General features: G+C 41.9%; 1 protein-coding gene across 11 annotated transcripts in view; it reads left to right on the top strand.

Annotated features, from left to right (window-relative positions):
• Positions 1-22013, top strand: part of mrtfba (myocardin related transcription factor Ba) — a 240623-nt gene that overhangs the window by 167404 nt on the left and 51206 nt on the right. For all 11 annotated transcript variants that reach the window (XM_087997621.1, XM_087997624.1, XM_087997620.1 and 8 more), the window contains one exon: positions 18876-18931. In XM_087997621.1, coding sequence (XP_087853747.1) covers positions 18876-18931 — 56 coding nt within the window. The remainder of the gene's footprint in view (positions 1-18875; positions 18932-22013) is intronic.

The raw sequence follows: 22013 nt of genomic DNA on the forward strand, positions 1-22013 counted from the left end.
TGGAGAGGAAAAAACGGAGGGCTTGGAGGCCCTGGTCATGGCGGTTGGAGGTGTAGAGGGATTGGATATCCGTGGTGAAGATGAGGCGTTGGGGGCCGGGGAAACGGAAGTCTTGGAGGAGGTGGAGGGCGTGGGTGGTGTCTCGAACGTATGTGGGGAGTTCCTGGACTAGGGGGGATAGGACAGTGTCGAGGTAGGTAGAGATGAGTTCAGTGGGGCAGGAGCATGCTGAGACAATGGGTTGGCCAGGGTGGTCAGGCTTGTGGATCTTGGGAAGGAGGTAGAACCGGGCAGTGCGGGGTTCCCGGACTATGAGGTTGGAAGCTGTGGGTGGGAGATCTCCTGAAGTGATGAGGTTCTGTATGGTCTGGGAGATGATGGTTTGGTGATGGGGGGTGGGGTCATGGTCAAGGGGGCGGTAGGAAGAGGTGTCCTCGAGTTGGCGTTTGGCTTCAGCGATGTAGAGGTCAGTGCGCCAGACTACCACTGCGCCCCCTTTGTCCGCTGGCTTGATGGTGAGGTCAGGATTGGAGCAAAGGGATTGGAGGGCTGCGCGTTGTGAGGGTGAGAGGTTGGAGTGGGGGAGAGGGGTCGACAGGTTGTGGCGGTTAATGTCCCGGCGGCAGTTGGAAATGAAGAGGTCGAGGGCAGGTAATAGGCCAGCACGGGGTGTCCAGGTGGATGCAGTGTGTTGGAGGTGGGCGAAGGGGTCCTCGGAAGGTGGGCGGGAGTCCTGATTGTGAAAGTAAGCTCGGAGGCGGAGGCGACGGAAGAATTGTTCGATGTCACGGTGTGTATTAAATTCATTGATGCGTGGACGGAGGGGGACGAAGGTGAGTCCTTTGCTGAGGACTGATCGTTCGTCCTCAGTGAGGGGGAGGTCTGGGGGGATGGTGAAAACTCGGCAGGGCTGGGAGCTGGGAGCTGGTGTGGGTGTAGAGCTGGGAGTGGGGTCGGAGCTAGTACCTGGAGTGGGTGTGATGGTGGGGGGAATGGGGGTAGAGTCATGAGCAGGGGTAGTGTTCCCCTCGGGGTTCTGGGGGGTGGGGATAGTGACAGTGGGGTCTGTGGGGGGGCGTGTCAGCAGAATGCAGGTGAGTGGCGTTGGTGGGGATGGAAGTGGTGGCAGACACGACAGTAGGGGTGGCGGAAGTCACTGAGCGTGTGGCATCGGCTGTGAGGGCCGGAAGTGGCTGTGGGAGTGGCCATGATGGGGGCAGAAGTGACATCATCAATCAGCGTGTGGGTTGTTGGTGCATCAGCCGCATGGCTAATGGTGTTTCCGAGGCCAGGGGAATCTTCTGGAATGTTCGAGGAGCGCTGGTTATGGGGGTGGGTAGATAAAAGTTTGTTGTACTTAGTTTTTGATGTTTGAGATTGAATTGAAATACTGTTTGTTGAGAGTATGAATTCTCCTGAGGATGTAGTACAGAGTGAGTTCTTTGCAATTCTGAGAGAGTGTGGCCCTCAGCTGAGGCAGGGCAGACTGTAGAGAGGTTAGGTACCGGCGCATTGCTGCAAGCGTGGAGCGGAGGATCTTGATGGAGAACCGTTGCTGGTGTTTTTGAATCTGTAGTCTGTACTGTTTGTCCTGTTCGGGTCCGAACTCTGCTGGTTTAAAGGTGGTCCGGAGTCCGTGTGGGATGAGTTGGTTACGGAGACAGGCACTGAGGAAGCAAATGTGGCTGTGATAGCGAGTTTGTTTCAGGACATGGTTGAAGAGCTTCAGGGCTGAGGAAATGACCTGGGAGTTGCAGTGGGAGAGAGACTCCCTGAGATTCTTGTCGAGAGAGGAGGAAAACTTCTTCAAGGCAGGCATCCTTGCAAGAGGATTCACAGTAGGGTTAAAATCAACGAGGTAAAAACAATGACTGCAGATGCTGGAAACCAGATTCTGGATCAGTGGTGCTGGAAGAGCACAGCAATTCAGGCAGCATCCGAGGACAGGCAAAATCGACGTTTCGGGCAAAAGCCCTTCATCAGGAATAAAGGCAGAGAGCCTGAAGCGTGGAGAGATAAGCTAGAGGAGGGTGGGGGTGGGGATAGAGTAGCATAGAGTACAATAGGTCAGTGGGGAAGGAGATGAAGGTGATAGGTTAGGGAGGAGAGGGTGGAGTGGATAGGTGGAAAAGGAGCTGGGCACATTAGCTTTCGGAGCGACGCTCCTTCCTCAGGATTGGTGCTCCAAAAGCTAGTGTGCTTCCAATTAAATCTGTTGGACTATAACCTATGTTGTGAGATTTTTAACTGTGTGCACCCCAGTCCAACACCGGCAGCTCCAAATCATCCCTAGAATTTAACACTCAACATGTAATTTGTTATAATGTTTATTCCCAAAGGTGTCATTATTACAATTTGGATAGTGCCGGGATATAGTTTTAATTCAGAAATATCTTCCAAACTCATAAGTGACAAATTTCTATATTTCATGTTTCCTTATTGTTTGTACAGCTGAAGGATGTGTAGGTACAAAACTATTCAACTCAACTGTTATCGATAATTTTAATATGTTGAAAGCTGAAAATAGTGAGTGATTGCATGATGATATTCAGAAGTTGCTGAACTAACATAAGTAGGCGTATTGTTTCGTCCGTGGTTCTTTTTTGCAATATACATGTCAATATGATCAATCCTATATCTATACCATTATTATGTAATTGGTGATTTGTGATCAGAAAATGTACAACCTCAAGTAGGAACCTAGAAACATGGAGCCTAGCTGCTGCAATAAGCTGAAACCTAAACAACTGTGAATGCTGTAAATCAGAAACAAAAACAGAAATTGCTGGAAAAGCTCAACTCAACCCAAAACATTAACTCTGATTTCTCTCCACAGATGCTGCCAGACCTGCTGAGCTCTTCCAGTAGTTTGTTCTTGTAGCTGCAATAGATCATTTGGCCCTTCAAGCTCATTCCCCTTCATCAAACTTTATCTAACTCAGTCTTGAATATATTCAAAGACCCAGCCTTCGCTGGGGAAAAGAATTCCACACACTTATGACCCACAGAGAGAAAATAAATCTCTTCTGCTTGTCTTAAGGTGAAGACCTCTTTCTTTTTTTTTTAGATTCCCTGCAGTGTGGAAACAGGCCCTTTGGCCCAACAAGTCCACACCGACCCTCCGAAGAGCAACCCACCCAGACCCATTCCCCTACACCTAACACTATGGGCAATTTAGCATGGCCAATTTACCTGACCTGCACATCTTTGGATTGTGGGAAGAAACCGGAGCACCCGGAGGAAACCCACACGGGGAGAATGTGCAAACTCCACACAGACAGTTGCCCGAGGCGGGAATTGAACCCGGGTCTCTGGCGCTGTGAGACAGCAGTGCTAACTGCTGAGCCACCATGCCGCCGTAATCTTAAACTATGCTCCTTGTTTTAGTTTTCCTGACAAGAGGAAAATTCATCTTTTGTCTTCACCATATACAGTCCTCTCAAAATCCTGTATATGTTCAGATGTAATTCAAATCCATACAGCTGAAACTTGAATAAAAGCTGTATACACAGGGGTTGGGATAAGGGTTGATCATGCAAATGCACAGAATTATGAAGCATTTGAGTACGTTTTTGATTCCATTCACCTATTCTGAAGACCACCTTTGATACTTTAATTTTCTGGCATTAGAGCAAGTAGCGTATCTGAAACCTTCTCTTGACTGAGAACTGGATAGTCATTCCAGCACCCTATCAAACCCACTATTCAGAGTCAAGAGTGTGGTGCTGGAAAAGCACAGCAGGTCCGAGGAGCAGGAGAATCCATGTTTCAGGTATAAGCGCTTCATCAGGCCCTTCATACGATTTATGAAAAAGGGGCAAAGCAATAATCCAGTATAGAATAGAGAGGTCTGCCCATCTGTTCTTTGCACCTCCCTCCCCATCTCTACTTAACCGTGAATGGTGCATTTTACGTTCCTTTGCTATGTCTGTTTGAATTTTCTTTTCATTAGACGATGTTTAATCTCTGTCTCTTGTGGTTCAGCAAACCTTTTCTTAACCAGCACCTATGGGGCCAGGAGTGTACAAGTTGACCAAGAGGTTCATTTAATCAATGTAAGAACACATACTAAGTAATAGAGACATAATTGCAAGGAGTATACACATCACTGTTATACTTTATTTACAGCATGAATCACTTGAATAAAACTTACTGGCAGAGAGCCTTCTCACTTACATCCTCATCTGAGTATTTGCACATCACGGAGATCGTGATAATACAGTAAATTTCTAGTAGATGTTTTAATTTCTGCCAGTTTATAGAGTGTCTCTTGTAAGGTGCTGGTTAAAATAAAGTTTGTTATATTTACATAAGAAATAAGGCAGAGAAACAGACCATTTGGGTGTACAGCTTAAAGTCAAGCCCTCCCCCTCTTTTCACATTTAAATCCATCATCATAAGCGTCTCTGTCTCTTTTCTCAGTTTGGCTCACTTCCACTTAACTGCATCTCTACTGTTCACATCAGTCACTCCCTGTGCCACTGAGTACCACATCCTCATCACTTTTTGGATGAAGACATTGCTTCAGAATTGCCTATTGGATTTCAGGGTTACTGTCTTTTATTGATGGCCTCTAGATACGCTGTTCCCCATAATAGAACACATTTTTCTTTATCCACTTAATTAAAATATTTCATAATTTTAAAGGCCCTTTTTAGATCCATTTTCAGAGGAAAAGAGATCCAGCCAACAAATCTTTTTTTAAAGTATAAACTCTCACCTTTCCCATATTGTTACCTCCCACTCCCCACCAAGCTCCTCATCAGCATAAATACCACCATTTCCTACCTATTTTCAATTCTGATGAAGGGTTAGTGGACTTAAAATGTCAGCTCTGTTTTTTGGTCCACAGATGCTGCCAGACATTTTGAGTTATCCAGAATTTTCTGTTTTTGTTTATTTCAGAATGCAAAAATCCAATATAGCTCTCTTTTACTTAAATAAAATGAATTGGTATTAGTAATCTACACAAACATTTTGAATATTTTAGCAATGTTCAGTTGAGAGTGAATTCCGAGCCTTGCCAGTCTGAGGGGGTGTTTGAATTGTTCATATGGTAGTAAACAGCTTGAAATGGCCAGGAAGTTTTCTTTCCAAGATTATAAAATATTTGACCTTATGGTTCCATCTAGTAATTAAGTGTTAACTTGGGCACAGTTCATAGTTTTCATTATTCTTCTATGATATTTCAATACATCTACTAGGCTAATTTTAACTTAATTCAGACATTTTTTCTGCATTCAATAAAACTTGCTTTATGAAAACATGTTTGTTGTACCAAAATGCAATATCTCGCATTTATCCAGATTGAACTCATATGTCATTTTTTAGCCCATTGCCCTATTTGATCACAATCCCTTTGTGATTTTAGAAAACCTTCTGCACTGTCTGTGTGATGCATTCATTATGGCCAAAATATCACAGGAATGCTGTTTCAGTGACATTTAAGATTCTGAATGGTCTCTTGTTTCTGGTGGAACTGCCCTAGACCTGCAAGATGGAGATGATTTTGGGAGCTGATGGTTAAAATTATGTCGAGATGTCAGTGTTGGACTGAGGTGGGCAAGGTCGAAGTCACACAACACCAAGTTGTGTGACTTCGACCTTGCCCACCTCAGTCCAACACTGACATCTCGACATAATTTTAACCATCAGCTCCCAAAATTATCTCCATCTTGCAAGTTGTGGTACTTGAAATCACAAGTTTTCCAGTGCTGTCCCTTTGTCAGGTGAAGTGAAGAAAAGAACACAGGCACAAAATTTATAAAGTTAAAAATCACACAACACCAGGTTATAGTCCAACAGGTTTAATTGGAAGCACACTAGCTTTCGGAGCGACGCTTCTTCATCAGGTGATTGTGGAGGGCTCAAACGTAACACAGAATTCATAGCAAAAATTTGCAGTGTGATGTAACTGAAATTATACATTGAAGAATTGATTGTCTGTTAAGCCTTTCATCTGTTAGAATACAGTGATAGTTTCACTTCTTTCATGTGTAAATCACAAAACTTTTTTTTTAAAGTTGCATTCTCGGGTTAGCTGTTAACAATGGTGATAGCTAGACAATATGTTAACAGCTAACCCGAGAATGCAACTTTAAAAAAAAAGGGTTTTGTGATTTACACATGAAAGAAGTGAAACTATCACTGTATTCTAACAGACGAAAAGGCTTAACAGACAATCAATTCTTCAATGTATAATTTCAGTTACATCACACTGCAAATTTTTGCTATAAATTCTGTGTTACGATCGAGCCCTCCACAATCACCTGATGAAGGAGCGTTGCTCCGAAAGCTAGTGTGCTTCCAATTAAACCTGTTGGACTATAACCTGGTGTTGTGTGATTTTTAACTTTGTACACCCCAGTCCAACACCGGCATCTCCGAAACAAAATTTATAAGCAGCGAGATCGAAAGCTCATGAAAATAGTGTGTGTGGAGGGTCGAACAATAAGTCTCTGCAGGTGATCAAAAGTGTCAGATGGTGTGAGTAAAGTGTCAACAACTGAATTACAAATGAATGGGTGACCTAGAATCCAATTAATTGAGGCAGAGATATAATTACAACAAATTAAAAACAAGGTGCTGCTGGAGGGAAACCAAATGGCCAGGATAACATGATTGGTATAAGAATTGCATGCTGAGCATCTAACCAAAGTAACAAGTAATCCAAAACTGTGCAAACTAATTAAGGTAGTGAGACCATAACAGCTATCAGGGTGAAGGTATTAAAACAAGACAGTAAGGAATGTTTTTGCAGGTACAGAACAGTATGGTGGGGTTAGGTGTCATGTGACATGAACCCAAAATCACATTTGAGACCATCTTCATGGATGCAGAACCTGGGCTATTAGTTTCTGCTTGGCGATTCTGTGTTGTGTATCTTGAAAGCTGCCTTAGAGAATGCTTACCCGTAGATCGGAGGCTGAATGTCCTTGACCACTGAAGTGTTCCCTAAACCGGGAGGGAATGTTCCTGTCTGGCGATTGTTGCGCAGTGTCCATTCACCTCTTGCCGTAGTGTCTGCATGGTCTCGGCAATATACCATGCCTTGGGGCATCCTCGCCTGCAGTTTATGAGAACGACAACAATGGCCAAGTCACATGAGTATCCGCCGTGTATGTGGTGGATGGTGTGGTGGTAGTACCCATGTCAATGATCTGACGTGGCTTGCAGAGGTTGCCATGGCAGGATTGTGTGGTTTTGTGATCGATGTTGTCCTAAAGGCTGGGTAGTTTGCTGCAAATGGATGGTCTGCTTCAGGTTTGGCAGTTGTTTGAAGGTGAGAAGTGGGGCCATAGGGATGATCTTGGCAAGATGTTCATCGTCATCGATGACCTGTTGAAAGTGTGAAGAACATGACGTAGTTTCTCTGTTCTGGAGAGGTACTGGACGACGAAGGGTACTCTATCACTCGTGTCCTATATCTGTCTTTTGAGGAGGTCTTTGCAGTTTTTCACTGTGGCACGTTGGAACTGGTGATTGTTGCAACCTCCTTTAATTAGTTTGTACAGTTTTGGATTACTTGTTATTTTGGTTAGATACTCGGCATGCCACTCTTATACCTATCCTGTTATTCCAGCAATTTGGTTTGTCTCAGCATCATTTTGTTTTTATTTCTTTGTAATTATCTAGTTACCTGATGAAGGAGCAGTGCTGTGAAAGCTAGTACTTCCAAATAAACTTATTGGACTATACCTGGCGTTGTTATTTTTAACTTTGTCCACCCCAGTCCAGCACCGGTACCTCCATATCAAGTACTTGGACTATAGGTCATCCCCTTCACTTACTGTTCAACTGTTGATACTTTACTCACACACTGTCTGACACTTTCGATCACCTGTAGAGACTTATTATTCGATACTCCATTCACACGTTGTATGATATTTTGATCTCTTTTCATTGATCTCTCTGCCTATAAATTCAGTGTATGCCTATAAATTCCATATCCGTATGCTTTTCTTCACTTCACCTGATGAAGGGGCAGCGCTTTGAAAACTTGTGATTTTGAATAAACCTGTTGGACTATACCCTATTGTTGTGAGACTTCTGACCTCCTAAATGAGTTGGTTTGGTTTGAGTGAAAGGTTGTAGAGCTAGAAACCTGATCAGGAATGCCCATCATTTACTTCTCATTTTAATGGAGGCTGGAAGGGGGGCAAATTTGTCAATTACTCGTCTTAGTGAGACTGAGCTTTTAACCACAGTTGATCAACCTCGGGCCTCCAGAAACTTGTAAACATATATATAACATAAAGCTGCTTCACAATTGAGCACCCTTACTTGCTGAAAATGTGTTGCTGGAAAAGCGCAGCAGGTCACGCAGCATCCAGGGAACAGGAGAATCGACGTTTCGGGCATAAGCCCTTCTTCAGGAATGCCCGAAACATCGATTCTCCTGTTCCCTGGATGCTGCCTGACCTGCTGCGCTTTTCCAGCAACACATTTTCAGCTCTGATCTCCAGCATCTGCAGACCTCACTTTCACCCTTACTTGCTCCCAACTAAGTTGGTCTTTGTCCTGTGGCCATTCCTGTCCAACAGGCACCCAGTATGAGAGTCAGACTGATTATGTGAGGAGAACATTCAGAAGAAAAATTGCAGAACATTTGGGAAACTAATACATCTGGATTTCCTCATCCTAACTTCACAAGTCAAATGTAAAAAAGAATCTTGGAGGTAAAGTCGTGGACAATATTATTTCACAATACCTTGGCATGTAGAAATGGAAAGGGTTAAAATGTTGTAATGTGCTTAGTTTGCCAGGATTTGTGTAGAATCTGGATTTGTTGCTTCCTGTCTGTTGGGCACGTTTAGGAATATGTTGGATTTGACCTTTTTGTACTTCCCTAAAGGGAATAAGGACTTTCATTTGTGAACCAGTAAAGACATGACTGGTTTTATTTGAGATAGTTCTCTGACAGTGATTTCTCTTTCAGAGTGTAATCTTTAACCAAGTTCATAAGGTTTTTGTGGCATGGGGTTCAGGTTCAAGAGGTGTGTAATAATATCACTGAACAGGTTGAGTAGAAAACGTATCAACCAGGTTCTTAAGGACTCACTGAACAAGTCGATTGGAACATAAGTTAATTTTTTTTAAAACTAGAAAACATATGGCAGTTAAGTACATGATTAAGAAAAGTTTGGAGGGATAAGAGCCAAGCGTGGGCAGGTGGGATTGTGTTGATTAGTTTGGGACTGTGGTTGGCATAGACTGTTTGGACCGAAGGTTAGTGGTGCTGGAAAAGCACAGCAGATCAGGAACAGGACAATTGACGTTTTGGGCAAAAGCCCTTCATCAGGAATGATACATGATGAAGGGCTTTTGCCCAAAGCATCAATTTTCCTGCTCTTTGGATGCTGCCTGACCTGCTGTGCTTTTCCAGCACTACTCTAATCTTGACTTTAATCTCCAGCATCTGCAGTACCCACTTCCACCTGGTTGGACCGAAGGATCTGTTTCCATGCTATATGACTCTAGGATTCTATATCAGCAAGTTTCTTAAGAGCTCTCTGAATAGATTAATTAGAAAATATATACAATCAACCAGGTTTATGGAGGAAGGATGATGATGGACTGGTGATAATGTTACAGTAATTGGCAATCAAAAAGCCCAGGCTATTGACATGGAAAATCGGGTTCACATCCCCACCACAAATTTATGAAAGTCAAAAATATGCATTTCACAGATTGTGCCCAGGACACATGCAATCAACCGGTTCTAGCAGTAGCATGGCTGAGGGGTCTTAAGTGCTAGATGAAGGTTCCATCCTTTTTCAAGGCATGGTTTTTGAATCTCTTCCTTCTCATTTGAAAGGTTCTTTAATGTGGTAGCAGTGTCCCTACTTCTGGTCCAGTTTCAAGTCCCACGTGATCCAGAGATATATCATAACATGTGTGAACATGTTTAAAAACTGTGGATTTGATCCCCCATGGTGCAGTGGTGATGTCCCTATCACTGATCCAGGAGTCCTGGGTTCTAGTCCCACCTCTTTCAGAGGTGTGTAATAATATCTCTGAACAGGTTTATTAGAAAATTTCAAACAAATAGGTTCTAGAGCTCTAAAAGCTGGGTGTTTTTTTTCCCCCCAAATCAGCCACTTACAATAGTTGCAGTGTTAATGGCAAGATAAATCCCCACCAAGGAATGTCCGGGCACTCAAGGCTTTTCAACTGAGAAAAGAATCTTTTTATGGCCAGTTTGATAAAGGATCATCATGGTGCAGAGAAAGTTATCAGCCCATCATGCCACCTCTTCAAATGAACAGCATTACCTCATGCAATGCTTTATCCCCACATCCAAATAATTATCCAATTATATTTTGAATGCCTCAGTTGAACCTACCACCACTACACCACTTATTTTAATGCTGAATTAATGGAATACTTTAATGTTTTGGCAACCAGTGTTAAAATCCAGGCCACTGCCTACAAATGCTATGCCACAAATTATGCATTTTAACCCCAATCTCAAATGTATCTTTAGTATGCTGTGGCCCAAGAGTTACCTTTATACAATCTTGGTAGATAGAAGTTTAAAATACAATACATCATCATGTTAAAATACGACAAACTATATTGTTTGTAAAGAGAAGCAAATACAGAAACCGGAAATAGAATATGATATTCTTTTGACTTTTGATTATAGCTACTAGTAAAGCAACCCAGTTCATGGCAGACTGAGTTTCTCACGTAGGTGGCTTTGTAATGTGTACCAGTTTTTTCTGTAAACCAACAGAAATGTTTGTTAAATAAAAACCAAAGAACTGTGGAAGCTGTAAACTAGAAACAAAAACAGAAATTGCTGGAAAAGCTCACCAGGTCAAGCAGCATCTGTGAAGAAAAATCAGAGTTAACATTCAGGTTCCTTCCTCAGAAATATTTGCTGCCATTATAAGGCTTGTCACACCGTTCTGGCCAGCAACTATGCATGGTATTCATATTGTGTCAGCGATGTCTACAGCAACCTCAGTAAGGTTGGTGGCGCCAGGAAGGAAAAGAGCTGTTAAAAGAAATCCAGCTGTTTTAAGTTCAAGTGGCCACTGGCTACAAGCAATCAGTGATTGTTCTTCAATCTATTAGCTGCTAATAATGTCTTATGCTCATAGAAACATCCAATGTTGAAGGAGACCACTAAGCCCATCCTGTTTGATCTGAATCTTTGAAAGATATCTCAAATTATTCTCATCCGTTTGCCCATAGCCTTGAAAACTTTTCCGTTTCAAGCCTTGTGAATTAAGTCTCTTGATGCAAATATTGCAGCTCTTAATATTTACTCCTTGCGAAAACATTAAATGTGATATATCTGTTAAGTTTAAACATCCCGCAAACATTTAAAACTCTGCACATCTTCCTGTTTGTTCTCCGTAACAAAAACCCATACACTGTTCAGTTTTGCTATATATCTTCTACTTAAGTTGCAGCCTCCATTTGGATGCGCGCAGCCCCGAGGTCTGATTTATTTCCTGTGTGATATGTGAATTGAGAACCTGCAGGTTCTCACTGAACCATTGAGGATGTTGGTTTGTGGTTGCAGAGCAGGGCTGCTTCATAACTTTCTCAGATGTTTTTCCCAGTCCACGGGATTTTAAAATGAAACAACTTTCATGTTTGCAAGATAGTGCATAAGTCTTTTTTTTAAAAAAGGTGCAACAATTAAAGTGCACAATCACATGCAATCATTCTTTAAAGGATTTCAGAGGATAGATATTAGTGAGTACTCTGGAAAACCATTGCAGCTCTGAGCACCAGCAGTATGTACCTCAGATGGTTGATTGGTGATGTAAGTAAACCTGAATATCCTGGCCTTTTGCTAAGTTAGTAATGCAGTCAAATGAAAGATTTCTCATTAGCAGTGCTGCTTTACTAATACAAAAGAATTAAAGATTAAAACCAACAATATGACCAATCCTGGTAGAACAGTTCTGATGGCACAGCTTTGGCTTCCCTATTGCAAATTAATTGTGTAGAACAGATTTTCAAAAGTTAATAGATTCATTTGGCTTTATGAATAATTTACCATCATTTGAATATCAGGTTACCTTTCTATGTGTTAGCTTATTTGATGCTCAGAACATTATTTTAAATAACTATACTGGGATGACGAACCAGGGGTACAGTTCAATGGTGCCTGTTTGTGACCTTTTAACTAGGTATAAGGGTCAAACTTGTACCTCTCATGCTAAAGCACTAAACATATTCAACTAATATAGCAAAACCACACAGCTGAAAAACGTGTCTTAACATAACTTCATTAGTTATTCTGGGCCTTTGTGGTGCAATGGTAGTGTCCCTACCACTAGGTCTGGAGGCCTGGCTTCAAGTCCCATCTGCAGCAGACATGTGCAGCAACATCTCCGAACAGGTTGATTAGAAAATATCTCGGTAGTTATGGTAATGTAATTTATCTTTTGCCAAGACTTTAGCATTCAAATATGGTGTCATTGAAGGTGTAGAATGGGTGGTGCAAAAAGTGAGCACTTTTGTCCATGTACCTCTAGCTGATAGCTTTGTATCAAATTGTGGATTAGGGACTGAAAGTCTTCTCACTCTGATCCTGATCCTGAAATCTCTCTGTTGCTTTTAACTCTATTGGTCAGTTGGGAGAGTCGAAAGTTGGGGGTAAACTTGGGGACTTTGGAAAACAGTGAAAATGTACCAGATTCACAAGATCATCTGTCTTATCTCCTGACTTTTCTTTTCATTGACTACAAAAGGCAGCCTGTTTTACACAATGTTATTTTCCGAAAGATCTTGCCTTTATCTTTAGCTTCCTCCATGATCTATATGCCCTCATTTACTAATTTTATTCTCCTCTGTCATTATATCATTATGCCAAACTTGTCATTGCGTTTACCCTGAGCTGAACCCCTGACCCCATATCTCCTCAATCATAAAGATTGTGATTCTACCTCATCAGTGTCTAATCTAGCCCCAGCCCATCTGCTGCGAAAGGTCTTATCCATTCCTTTGTTAGCTCAGGCTCAACTGTTCCAATGCTCTTCTCTCTTGTCCTTCGTTTTCAAAAACTATCACTCATTTCAAATTCTGCTGCCTGTATCCTAACCCACAGCAAGGCCTACTTAACCATTCCCCCTTTGCTCGTTGACTTAGAATATGTAATCCAAGATTCTCAGCCTTGTGTTCAAATTTCTTAACAGCCACATCCTTTCCTGTTGTTGTAGTCTCTGCCACCCTGAAGAACCTTACATACCTCCAACTCTTACTTTTTGTGTTGTCTATTCCCATCACCCCACCATTGGTGACCATGCCTTCATTTTGTAGCCTACTGTCCAGATTGCCCTTCCGAAATCTTTCTACCTCTCCATTTTTAAGATCGTCCTTAAAACCAGAATCTTTAACCAAGCTTTTAGTCATTTCTCTTAATGTCACTTCCTTTTGCTCTGCATTTTTTTGTCCAACTGTGCTGCTATGCAAGACTCCAGGGCATGAAGGCGGGTACAATTACAACATTTAAAAGACATCTGGATGGTTACGTGAATAGGAATCGTTTAGAGGGATATGGGCTAAATGCTGGCAATGGGACTAGATCAATTTGGAATATCTGGTTGGCATGGACAGGTTGTACCAAAGAGATCGGTATCTGTGCTGTACAAATCTCTGACTTTTTCTTGCTCCCAATTCATATGTTCATGTGTGTGCAGTCTGCGTGATGAAGGTCCCCTCTCAGTGCTGTAGACAAAGAGCTCCAGATTTTTGACCCACTGTCTATGAAGGGGCAGTCAGGATGATGTGTGATTTAAAGGGGGATCAGGAGGTGGTAGCAACCAATTACAATACAACCTCTTTAATGAATGTTAGCAATAACTTCAAGTGGCAATCAGTCCCTTAATGAGCCTCCAGGGAGTCATTCCTCTGGCAGACTTCAACTCCTTTAGCAAGCTAGTGACTTGTGCTAAATGCAGGCTGAACCCATCACCTACTACCATCAGATAATTGTCAACACCTCAATGTGTGGCCATAAATCATTCAGAAAATATGATATTGTTTAAAATTAGAATTGTTGTGTATGCGAATAACACATTATTCACAGGATAAAAGGCTTTTTCTAAGGTTATTGGCCATTTGTATGGTTATCCATCCATTGCGTTGCCATGGTAGCAGTGCTACAGATGTTAGCAGATTAATAGGAAATGATGCAGAGTTATGTCTACTGAGTAAGAACTATACTTGATTGTGAGATTTACTCAGCAGTGGTTAGTATTTTCTGTTTCACATTATTGCCTAATGTTCTAACGGTTGGCACAGATTTAAAGTTGAGTTAGTATTGCCAAGTGGACCAACTGACTGAGCTGCTGCCATGTGTATCAAGTATCTATCTAGTAAGTAAATCAAAAAAGTGGAATAATGTGACAGTGTACATAAATGCAGTAAAGGGAATGGTTATTAATGTAAAGAATTACTAGTTTGGAGGCTTTTCAAGATAGGATCTCCTTGTGTCCTGTACACAGGTGGAAACAAGTGCATATTCTGCAACAATTTAAACTATGTAGTTCAAGTAAGTGCTTCCTGTTGAAAGATATCTTTTTAATATTCTGCTAATGTAATGTTTGTGATCAAGAAAGCTAATATACTTGGTTTTATATTGCTTTTATAATCTAAAGTTTTAGCCATTCTCTAAAGAAGCATTGTTAATATTAATTTCTGAATTGCAACTTGAGAAAGTGAAACCTCAGATATCCAGTTAAAAGTAAACAAATACTTGTCACAAATCAAAAACCTGTCTTTGTTTGAAGCAGGGAAGCTATTGCAGAGAGAAACATGCTTAGACAAGATAATTCATAGAGTATACATTCAGAGTGTTGGCCAATGGAAGTGAGTAGATTGTCTGATTGGGATGGTGAAAGTGAGGACTGCAGATGCTGGAGATTAGAGTTGAGAGTGTGGGGCTGGAAAAGCACAGCAGGTAAGGCAGCATCCGAGAAGCAGGATAGTCGACGTTTCAGGCAAAAGCTCTTAATCAGGAATGAGGCTGTGAGCCGAGGGGGTGGAGAGATAAATGGGAGGGGGGGGTGGGGCTAGGGGGAAGGTAGCTGGGAGTGCGATGGAGGGGGACTCCCACGTCCATGTACCTATCGCACTCTGTTACCTTCCCCCAGCTTCACCACTCCCTCTGCTCTCAGCCTCATCCCTGATGAAGGGCTTTTGCCCGAAACATCGACTTTCCTGCTCCTCGGATGCTGCCTGACCTGCTGTGCTTTTCCAGCACCATGCTCATGTCTGATAGGGATATTTTACTGTAAGTGAGTTGCTAATCTATAAAGTTAATCAGGGTGGTCTGAATGCATGGAGATCCCTATTTTGTCTTTCCAACTGATTTCAATCTTTAATAAGTAACTTTCATTTGTGAACTGTAGCAGCTATGAGTTGCTGCTAAAACTGTGATGATGGGCAATTAAACAAATGTGTGTTTCTACATCTGTATATATTTGAACTGTTGAGAAGTGTAAACTTGTTAAAGTTACAGAGGATGAGTTATATGATGTAAAGCAGACACAAGATGGAATCTTGTGGCTTTTACTTAGAGAACTGAAAGAACTTTCAGTGGAAACTCAAAGTATGGCCCCTGACCTTCCAGTGCATGTAATTGGTGGTTTACTGCACTGATATCAAATGCACTTCAGGACCAGCTTCCCACATTCTACCTTCTACATACTTCAGGTCATGCAAATACCTCCTGCCTTTGTATTACTTGCAGTAAATCTCATTCTCATATCATTCCCTATGCTAATTTACGTTGTCTCCTTTTTAAGCAGTACTTCAATTCAAAACTCCTTGACCTTAAATCCTGGCTTGTCTTGCCCCTTTTGTAGCTCTATAATTTCCAGCCCCGCAACCTTCCATACACCTTTATTGAGATGGGACTTTAAGGTCTGGACATTTTCTTTCTTTCAGATCTGGATGTTTTCCTTTCCTTTTGGCTCTGTTTCTTTTATTTCAGCTGTTGCTTATTTTTTTAAAAAATTCAGGTTTTGTTACAGTTTTAGAGGATTACAGGGAAGCTAGGAAAGAACTCAAAAATGGACTGAGGAGAGATAGGACGGGCACGAAAAAGCCTTGGCACAAAGTGTTAGGGAAACCCAAAGGCATTCTTTACTTAAGTGAGGAATAAGAGAATGATGAGAGAGCGGCTAGGGTCAATTGGGGATAGTGGAGGGAACTTGTGCCTGGAGTCTGAAGATGGAGGGGAGGCCCTAAATGAGTTTTTTGCTTCAGTATTCACTAGAGAGAGGGATCTTATTGATAGTGAGAACACAGTGGACCAGGTTAATAGGCTTGAACAGATTGGTATTAAGAAAGTGGATGTTCCGGAGGTTCTGGGAAGCATCAAGATGGATAAGTCCCCAGGGCCCGACCAGATATATCCAAGGTTACTACGGGAAGCAAGGAATGAGATTGCTGTGCCTCTGGCAACAATCTTTGTGTCCTCAGGCTCCATGGGAGTAGTACCGGATGATTGGAGGGAGGCGAAAGTTGTTCCTCTATTCAAGAAAGGGAATAGGGAAATCCCTGGGAATTACAGACTAGTCAGCCTTAACATCTGTGGTAAGCAAGGTACTGGAAAGGATTCTGAGAGATAGCATTTATGACTATTTGGAAAGACACAGTTTGATTAAAGATGGTCAGCATGGCTTTCAGAGGGGCAAGTCGTGCCTCAAAAGCCTTATTGGGCTCTTTGAGGATGTGATGAGACAAGTTGATGAAAGTCAAGCAATGGATTTGGTGTATATGGATTTCAGGAAGGTATTTCATAAGGTTCCCCACAGTAGACTCATTCAGAAAGTTAGGAGATATGAGATACAGGAAAATTTAGCTGTCTGGGTACAGAATTGCTTGGTAGAAAGAAGAGAGTGAGTGGTAGTGGATGAAAAATATTCCACTTGGAGGTCAGTGAGCAGTGGTGTTGCAGGGATTTGTTCTTGGGCCTCTGCTCTTTGTAGTTTTTATAGATGACTTGGATGAAGAAGCAGAAGGGTGGTTGAGTAAGTTTGTCAATGACATAAAGGTCGGTGATGTTGTAAATAGTATCGAGGGCTGTTGCAGGCTACACAAGACATTGACAGGATACAGAGCTGGGCTGAGAAGTGGCAGGTAGAGGTCAACCTGGATAAATGTGAAGTGATTCATTTTGGAAGGTTGAATTTGAATGCTGAATACAGGGATAAAAACAGGATTCTTGGCAGTATGGAGGAACAGCGGGATCTTGGGTCCATGTGCATAGATCCCTCAAAGTTGCCACCCAAGTTGATCGGGTTGTTAAGGCATATGGTGTTTTGGCTTTTATTAACCGGGGAACTGAGTTTAAGAGCTGTGAGTCTATGCTGCAGCTCTATAAAATCCTGGTTAGACTTGACTTGGAAGTTTTGAGAAGATTTGTAGCTCAGGTTGAGGTTTTGGATGTAGGTTTGTTCGCTGAGCTTGAAGGTTCATTTCCGGGCGTTTCGTCACCCTACTAGGTAATATCTTTAGTGGGCCTCAGGCGAAGCACTGCTGAAAATTCCTGCTTTCTATTTATGATTATAAATAATATAATCTATTATAAATAGCAGGAATTTTGATGCAGAGGCATCAAACACAGAATTTATAAGTTAAAAACATTAAAAGGTCATCTAACTGATGTGAATGTATTGAACAAACCCTAAAATGGCTGACTCCCTCCCTTTAAATCTTTAATTGTTAGAACGGAAATGCAGGTTTCGATTGATTAAAATGCAAATCCCAGAATGTTATTCAAGTCACTGCTCTGAGATAACTAAAGGTTTTATCATTGTATACATGAGTGACATCTCTGATCAGACGATGCATTTTAGGTGTTAGGCCTTGTTTAGAATCTACCTGTGTTCTAACCAGAATCAATCTGTCTGTGCTCTAACCAATCTTAACCTGCTTTCCTCCCCCACTCCATCCACTAGTTTACTAATCAGGCCACACCCATTCTCTTCCATTTATGTTTCAAGCAATAGGGACTTCAGTCAAGAGTGTGGTGCTGGAAAAGCACAGCAGGTCAGGCAGCATCCAAGGAGCAGGAGACATTTCGGGCATAGAGCTTATGCCTGAAACATCGATTCTCCTGCTTCTCTGATGCTGCCTGACCTGCTGTGCTTTTCCAGCACACAACTCCCGACTGATTTCCAGCATCTGCAGTCCCCACTTTCTCCAAATAGGGACCCAGCACTGATCCCTGTAAAACATGCTGGTCACAGATCTCCAGTCAGGAAAACACTATTCCACTGTTATTCTCTAACATCATGCCACCCTTACCCTTCATTTTCACAGCAATTTGCGGTCTTGAACTCAATACATACTGGTCCTAATCTCTTTTTTTTTTTGTAAAATGATGGGACTGACAGAGAAATGGATAAAATAGATTCCCCCGCCCCCGAACCTGGGCCTGTCTCCACCTAAGGTTCCCTTCACCTCTAGTCTGACTGTACTCCCAACTCCACCTACCCCAGGCCCTGAACTCATCGTTATAGCTGATTTTCACCAGTCACACATTTCTTTTGCCTGCTCTATCTAATTGCTTTAATTCTTTTTACTTAGCAATTTGAGCACCATTTATACTTAATAGCATGATTGAAATTGATATTTTGATTGACACTGTAAATATGTCTGAACTGCAGAACTTGTTAATATTGTTAAATATTTCAGTGTGTAACATGCCCTGTATATTGCATTCACCGTTCTGGTAGAATTGATGAGTCAGATTATTAGTTCCAAGTGCTGTATTTTTAGTGTCTTGTTGCAAGCCATTTGTCAGAAGTCTGACTGCCTTTACTTGTGAAAGTATTACCACATTTCCTCTAACAGGCATTTCCTGTTGATTTAAATTCTTCCTTGTCACCTGTTCACAGCATTGAAGAGTCCAGCTGCATTCCATGAACAAAGGAAAAGTTTGGAACGAGCAAGGGTAAGAATCTCAATCAATCTTCCCATGATCAACAAGCATGACCAGGCAATGCCAGCATAAAGTTCAGAAAAAAAATGCCAGAAAAGTCCTATATAGCCAAGACCTACCTACGATTGCATTTTAAAATACTGCAGAAACAGGAACACACCGTTACACTTTGTCACAAAGTTTGGACAAATTTGACACACTGTTACAAATTGTTTTTCCAAATTTTAGTTCAGTACACAACACCAGCTTCACTTTGTTATTTATTCTAAATTTCTAAAATGGTGGACTGAGTGTCATGTGGATGTTGCAGCTGATCCTGAAGCTCAGTCTTCTTTCTAGATTTCTCACAGTCATTACATTTCAGTAGTTATAAGGGTTTTATTTTGAAGTGGTAGATGCAAATATAGTTACAATATTTTAAAAAACATTTATATAAGTACATGAATAAGAAATGTTTGGAGTGATAGATATAGGACAGATGTCAGAGATAGTTTCTTTACTCAAGAGTAGTAGGGATGCCCATACACTAGTGGGACTAGTTTAGTTGGGATTATGGTTGGCATGGACTGGTTGGACCAAAGGATCTCTTTCCATGCTGTATGACTTCATGTTTACACAAGTTGTTTCTTACCTTGTAGCCATGCAATCTGCCATCAAGCAGTGCAATTTCACTCTTGGTCCATAGTCTGCTACTTAAGAAGAGTTCAAATAGCCAAGTCCATAGCTATGGGGCTGGCTCTCCTGCATGGCACAAAATTTACAGGTGGAGTGATCATTGCAAGAAAATTCCAAGTAACTTAAGAGTGTCAAAAGATAGTGTCTACACTCCACTCACACCATTTGTTGTACGATCTTTTGACACTCTTAATTGCCTGGAATTGTCTTGCAATGATCTCTCCACTTATAAATTCTGTGTCTGTGTGCTTCACTCCACTTCACCTGCCGATGGAACATCACTCTGAAAGCTTGTGATTTCAAATAAACCTATTGGACCAGAAATTGGTGTCATGAGACTTCTTGACTTTGTCCACCCCAGTCCAATACTGGCATCTCCACTCCTCTGCTGCATGCTGCAAGTTTTCTGTCACTGTTTAATAAGGAAGAAAAGGATATACTGAGTAAATGCAGTTCAGTCAGCCTAACCTTGCTTATAGAAAAGATTCTGAGAATCTGAAAAATTCTAGAGGCAGGTTAAATCTTTTTTGTGAAGATTAATCGCAAACAACATTGGTTGTTAAAGGAAAGTTATGTCTGACTAATATGATAGAATTTTTGAGGAAGCAACAAGAAGGGTTGATAAGGGTAGTGCATTTGATGTAGCCCACATGGATGTTAGCAGGCTTTTGATCAAGTCCTGCATAGCACACTGGTCATGCAAATAAAATATCATACAATCCAAGACAAAGTGACAAGTTGGCTCTGAAGGAGGAAATTACCGCAGATGCTGGAAACTGTGCTTGAAACAAGAAATGCTGGAAATCAGTGGGTCAGGCAGCATCTGTGGGAAGAGAACAAACTAATGTTTTGAGTCCAGATGACGACTTCAGAGCTTCAGCAGAGAAATCTCGATGTCTGTGTACACAGATCCCTGAAAGTTGCCACCCAGGTTGACAAGGTTGTTAAGAAGGCATACGTTGTGTTAGCTTTTATTGGTAGAGGGATTGAGTTTCGGAGCCATGCTGCAGCTGTACAGAACTCTGGTGCGATCGCACTTGGAATATTGTATACAGTTCTGGTCACCGCATTAAAGGAAGCATGTGGAAGCTTTAGAAAGGGTTCAGAGGAGATTTACTAGGATGTTGCCTGGTATGGTGGAAGGTCCAAGGAAAGGCTGAGGGACTAGAGACTGTTTTCATTAGAAGAAGGTCGAGGGGTGACTTAATTGAGACATATAAGATAATCAGGATTAGATAGGGGGGACAGTGAGAACCTTTTTCCATGGATAGTGATGGCTAGCATGAGGGGCAAAGCTTTAAATTGAGGGGTGATACATATAGGACAGATATCAGAGGTAGTTTCGTAACTAGAGTGGTAGGAGTGCCCTGCCTGCAACAGCAGTAGACTCATCAACTTTACGGGCGTTTACATGGTCATTGGATAAATATATGGATGACTATGGAATAGTTTAAATTAAATGGGCTTCAGATTGGTTACACAGGTTAGCACAACATCGAGGGCCAAAGGACCTGTACTGCGCTGTAATGTTCTATGTTCTATCTAAACTTGAAATGTTAGCTTGCGCTCTCCAGTTGGGTCTGAAATTGGTTCAGAGGTGGGAAGTGGTCAATAAATGTGGGCGGCACGGTGGCACAGTGGTTAGCACTGCTGCCTCACAGCGCCAGAGACCCGGGTTCAATTCCCACCTCAGGCGGCTGACTGTGTGGAGTTTGCACGTTCTCCCCGTGTCTGCGTGGGTTTCCTTCGGTGCTCCAGTTTCCTCCCACAGTCCAAAGATGTGCAGGTCAGGTGAATTGGCCACGCTAAATTGCCCGTAGTGTTAGGTAAGGCGTAAATGTAGGGGTATGGGTGGGTTGCGCGTCGGCAGGTCAGTGTGGACTTGTTGGGCCGAAGGGCTGTTTCCACACTGTAATGTAATCTAATAATCTAATCTAAAAAAAAATGTTTTTTCTTTTGACTGGAAGGCTGTTTCCAGTGAAATTCCACAGGGCTCTATACTGGATTCCTTGCTTGTTGTGGATGGATTTGATTCAAATGTGAGGATTTGGTTGAGAAGTTTAGAGACAATACATACAAACATTGGCAATAATGAAGAAAAAAGCTGTAGACTGCAGAAAGATAGGAATAAAGTAGTCAGCTGGGTAGAACAGTGACAAATAGAGTTCAGACTATAAAGTTAGTGATCCTGTGAGTTATGTCAGGGTAATACACAATAAATAGTAGATTATTGAAGTGTAGAAGAACAGAGGGACCTTGAAGTGCATGTCTACAGATCCCTGAAGGTTGATCAGCATGCATTTAGATGACCAAAGAGGCATACAGGATACTTGCCTTTTTTTTTAGCTATGGCATAGAATGTAAGAGTTGAGAAGTTGTGTTGGAATTGTATTAACTACTAGTTAGATCACAGCTAGTC

The sequence above is a fragment of the Chiloscyllium plagiosum genome, unplaced genomic scaffold, assembly GCF_037043375.1.
Source record: "Chiloscyllium plagiosum isolate Xiang-an unplaced genomic scaffold, Cpla_swu_hap1 HiC_scaffold_20, whole genome shotgun sequence".
NCBI classification, from domain to species: domain Eukaryota; kingdom Metazoa; phylum Chordata; class Chondrichthyes; order Orectolobiformes; family Hemiscylliidae; genus Chiloscyllium; species Chiloscyllium plagiosum.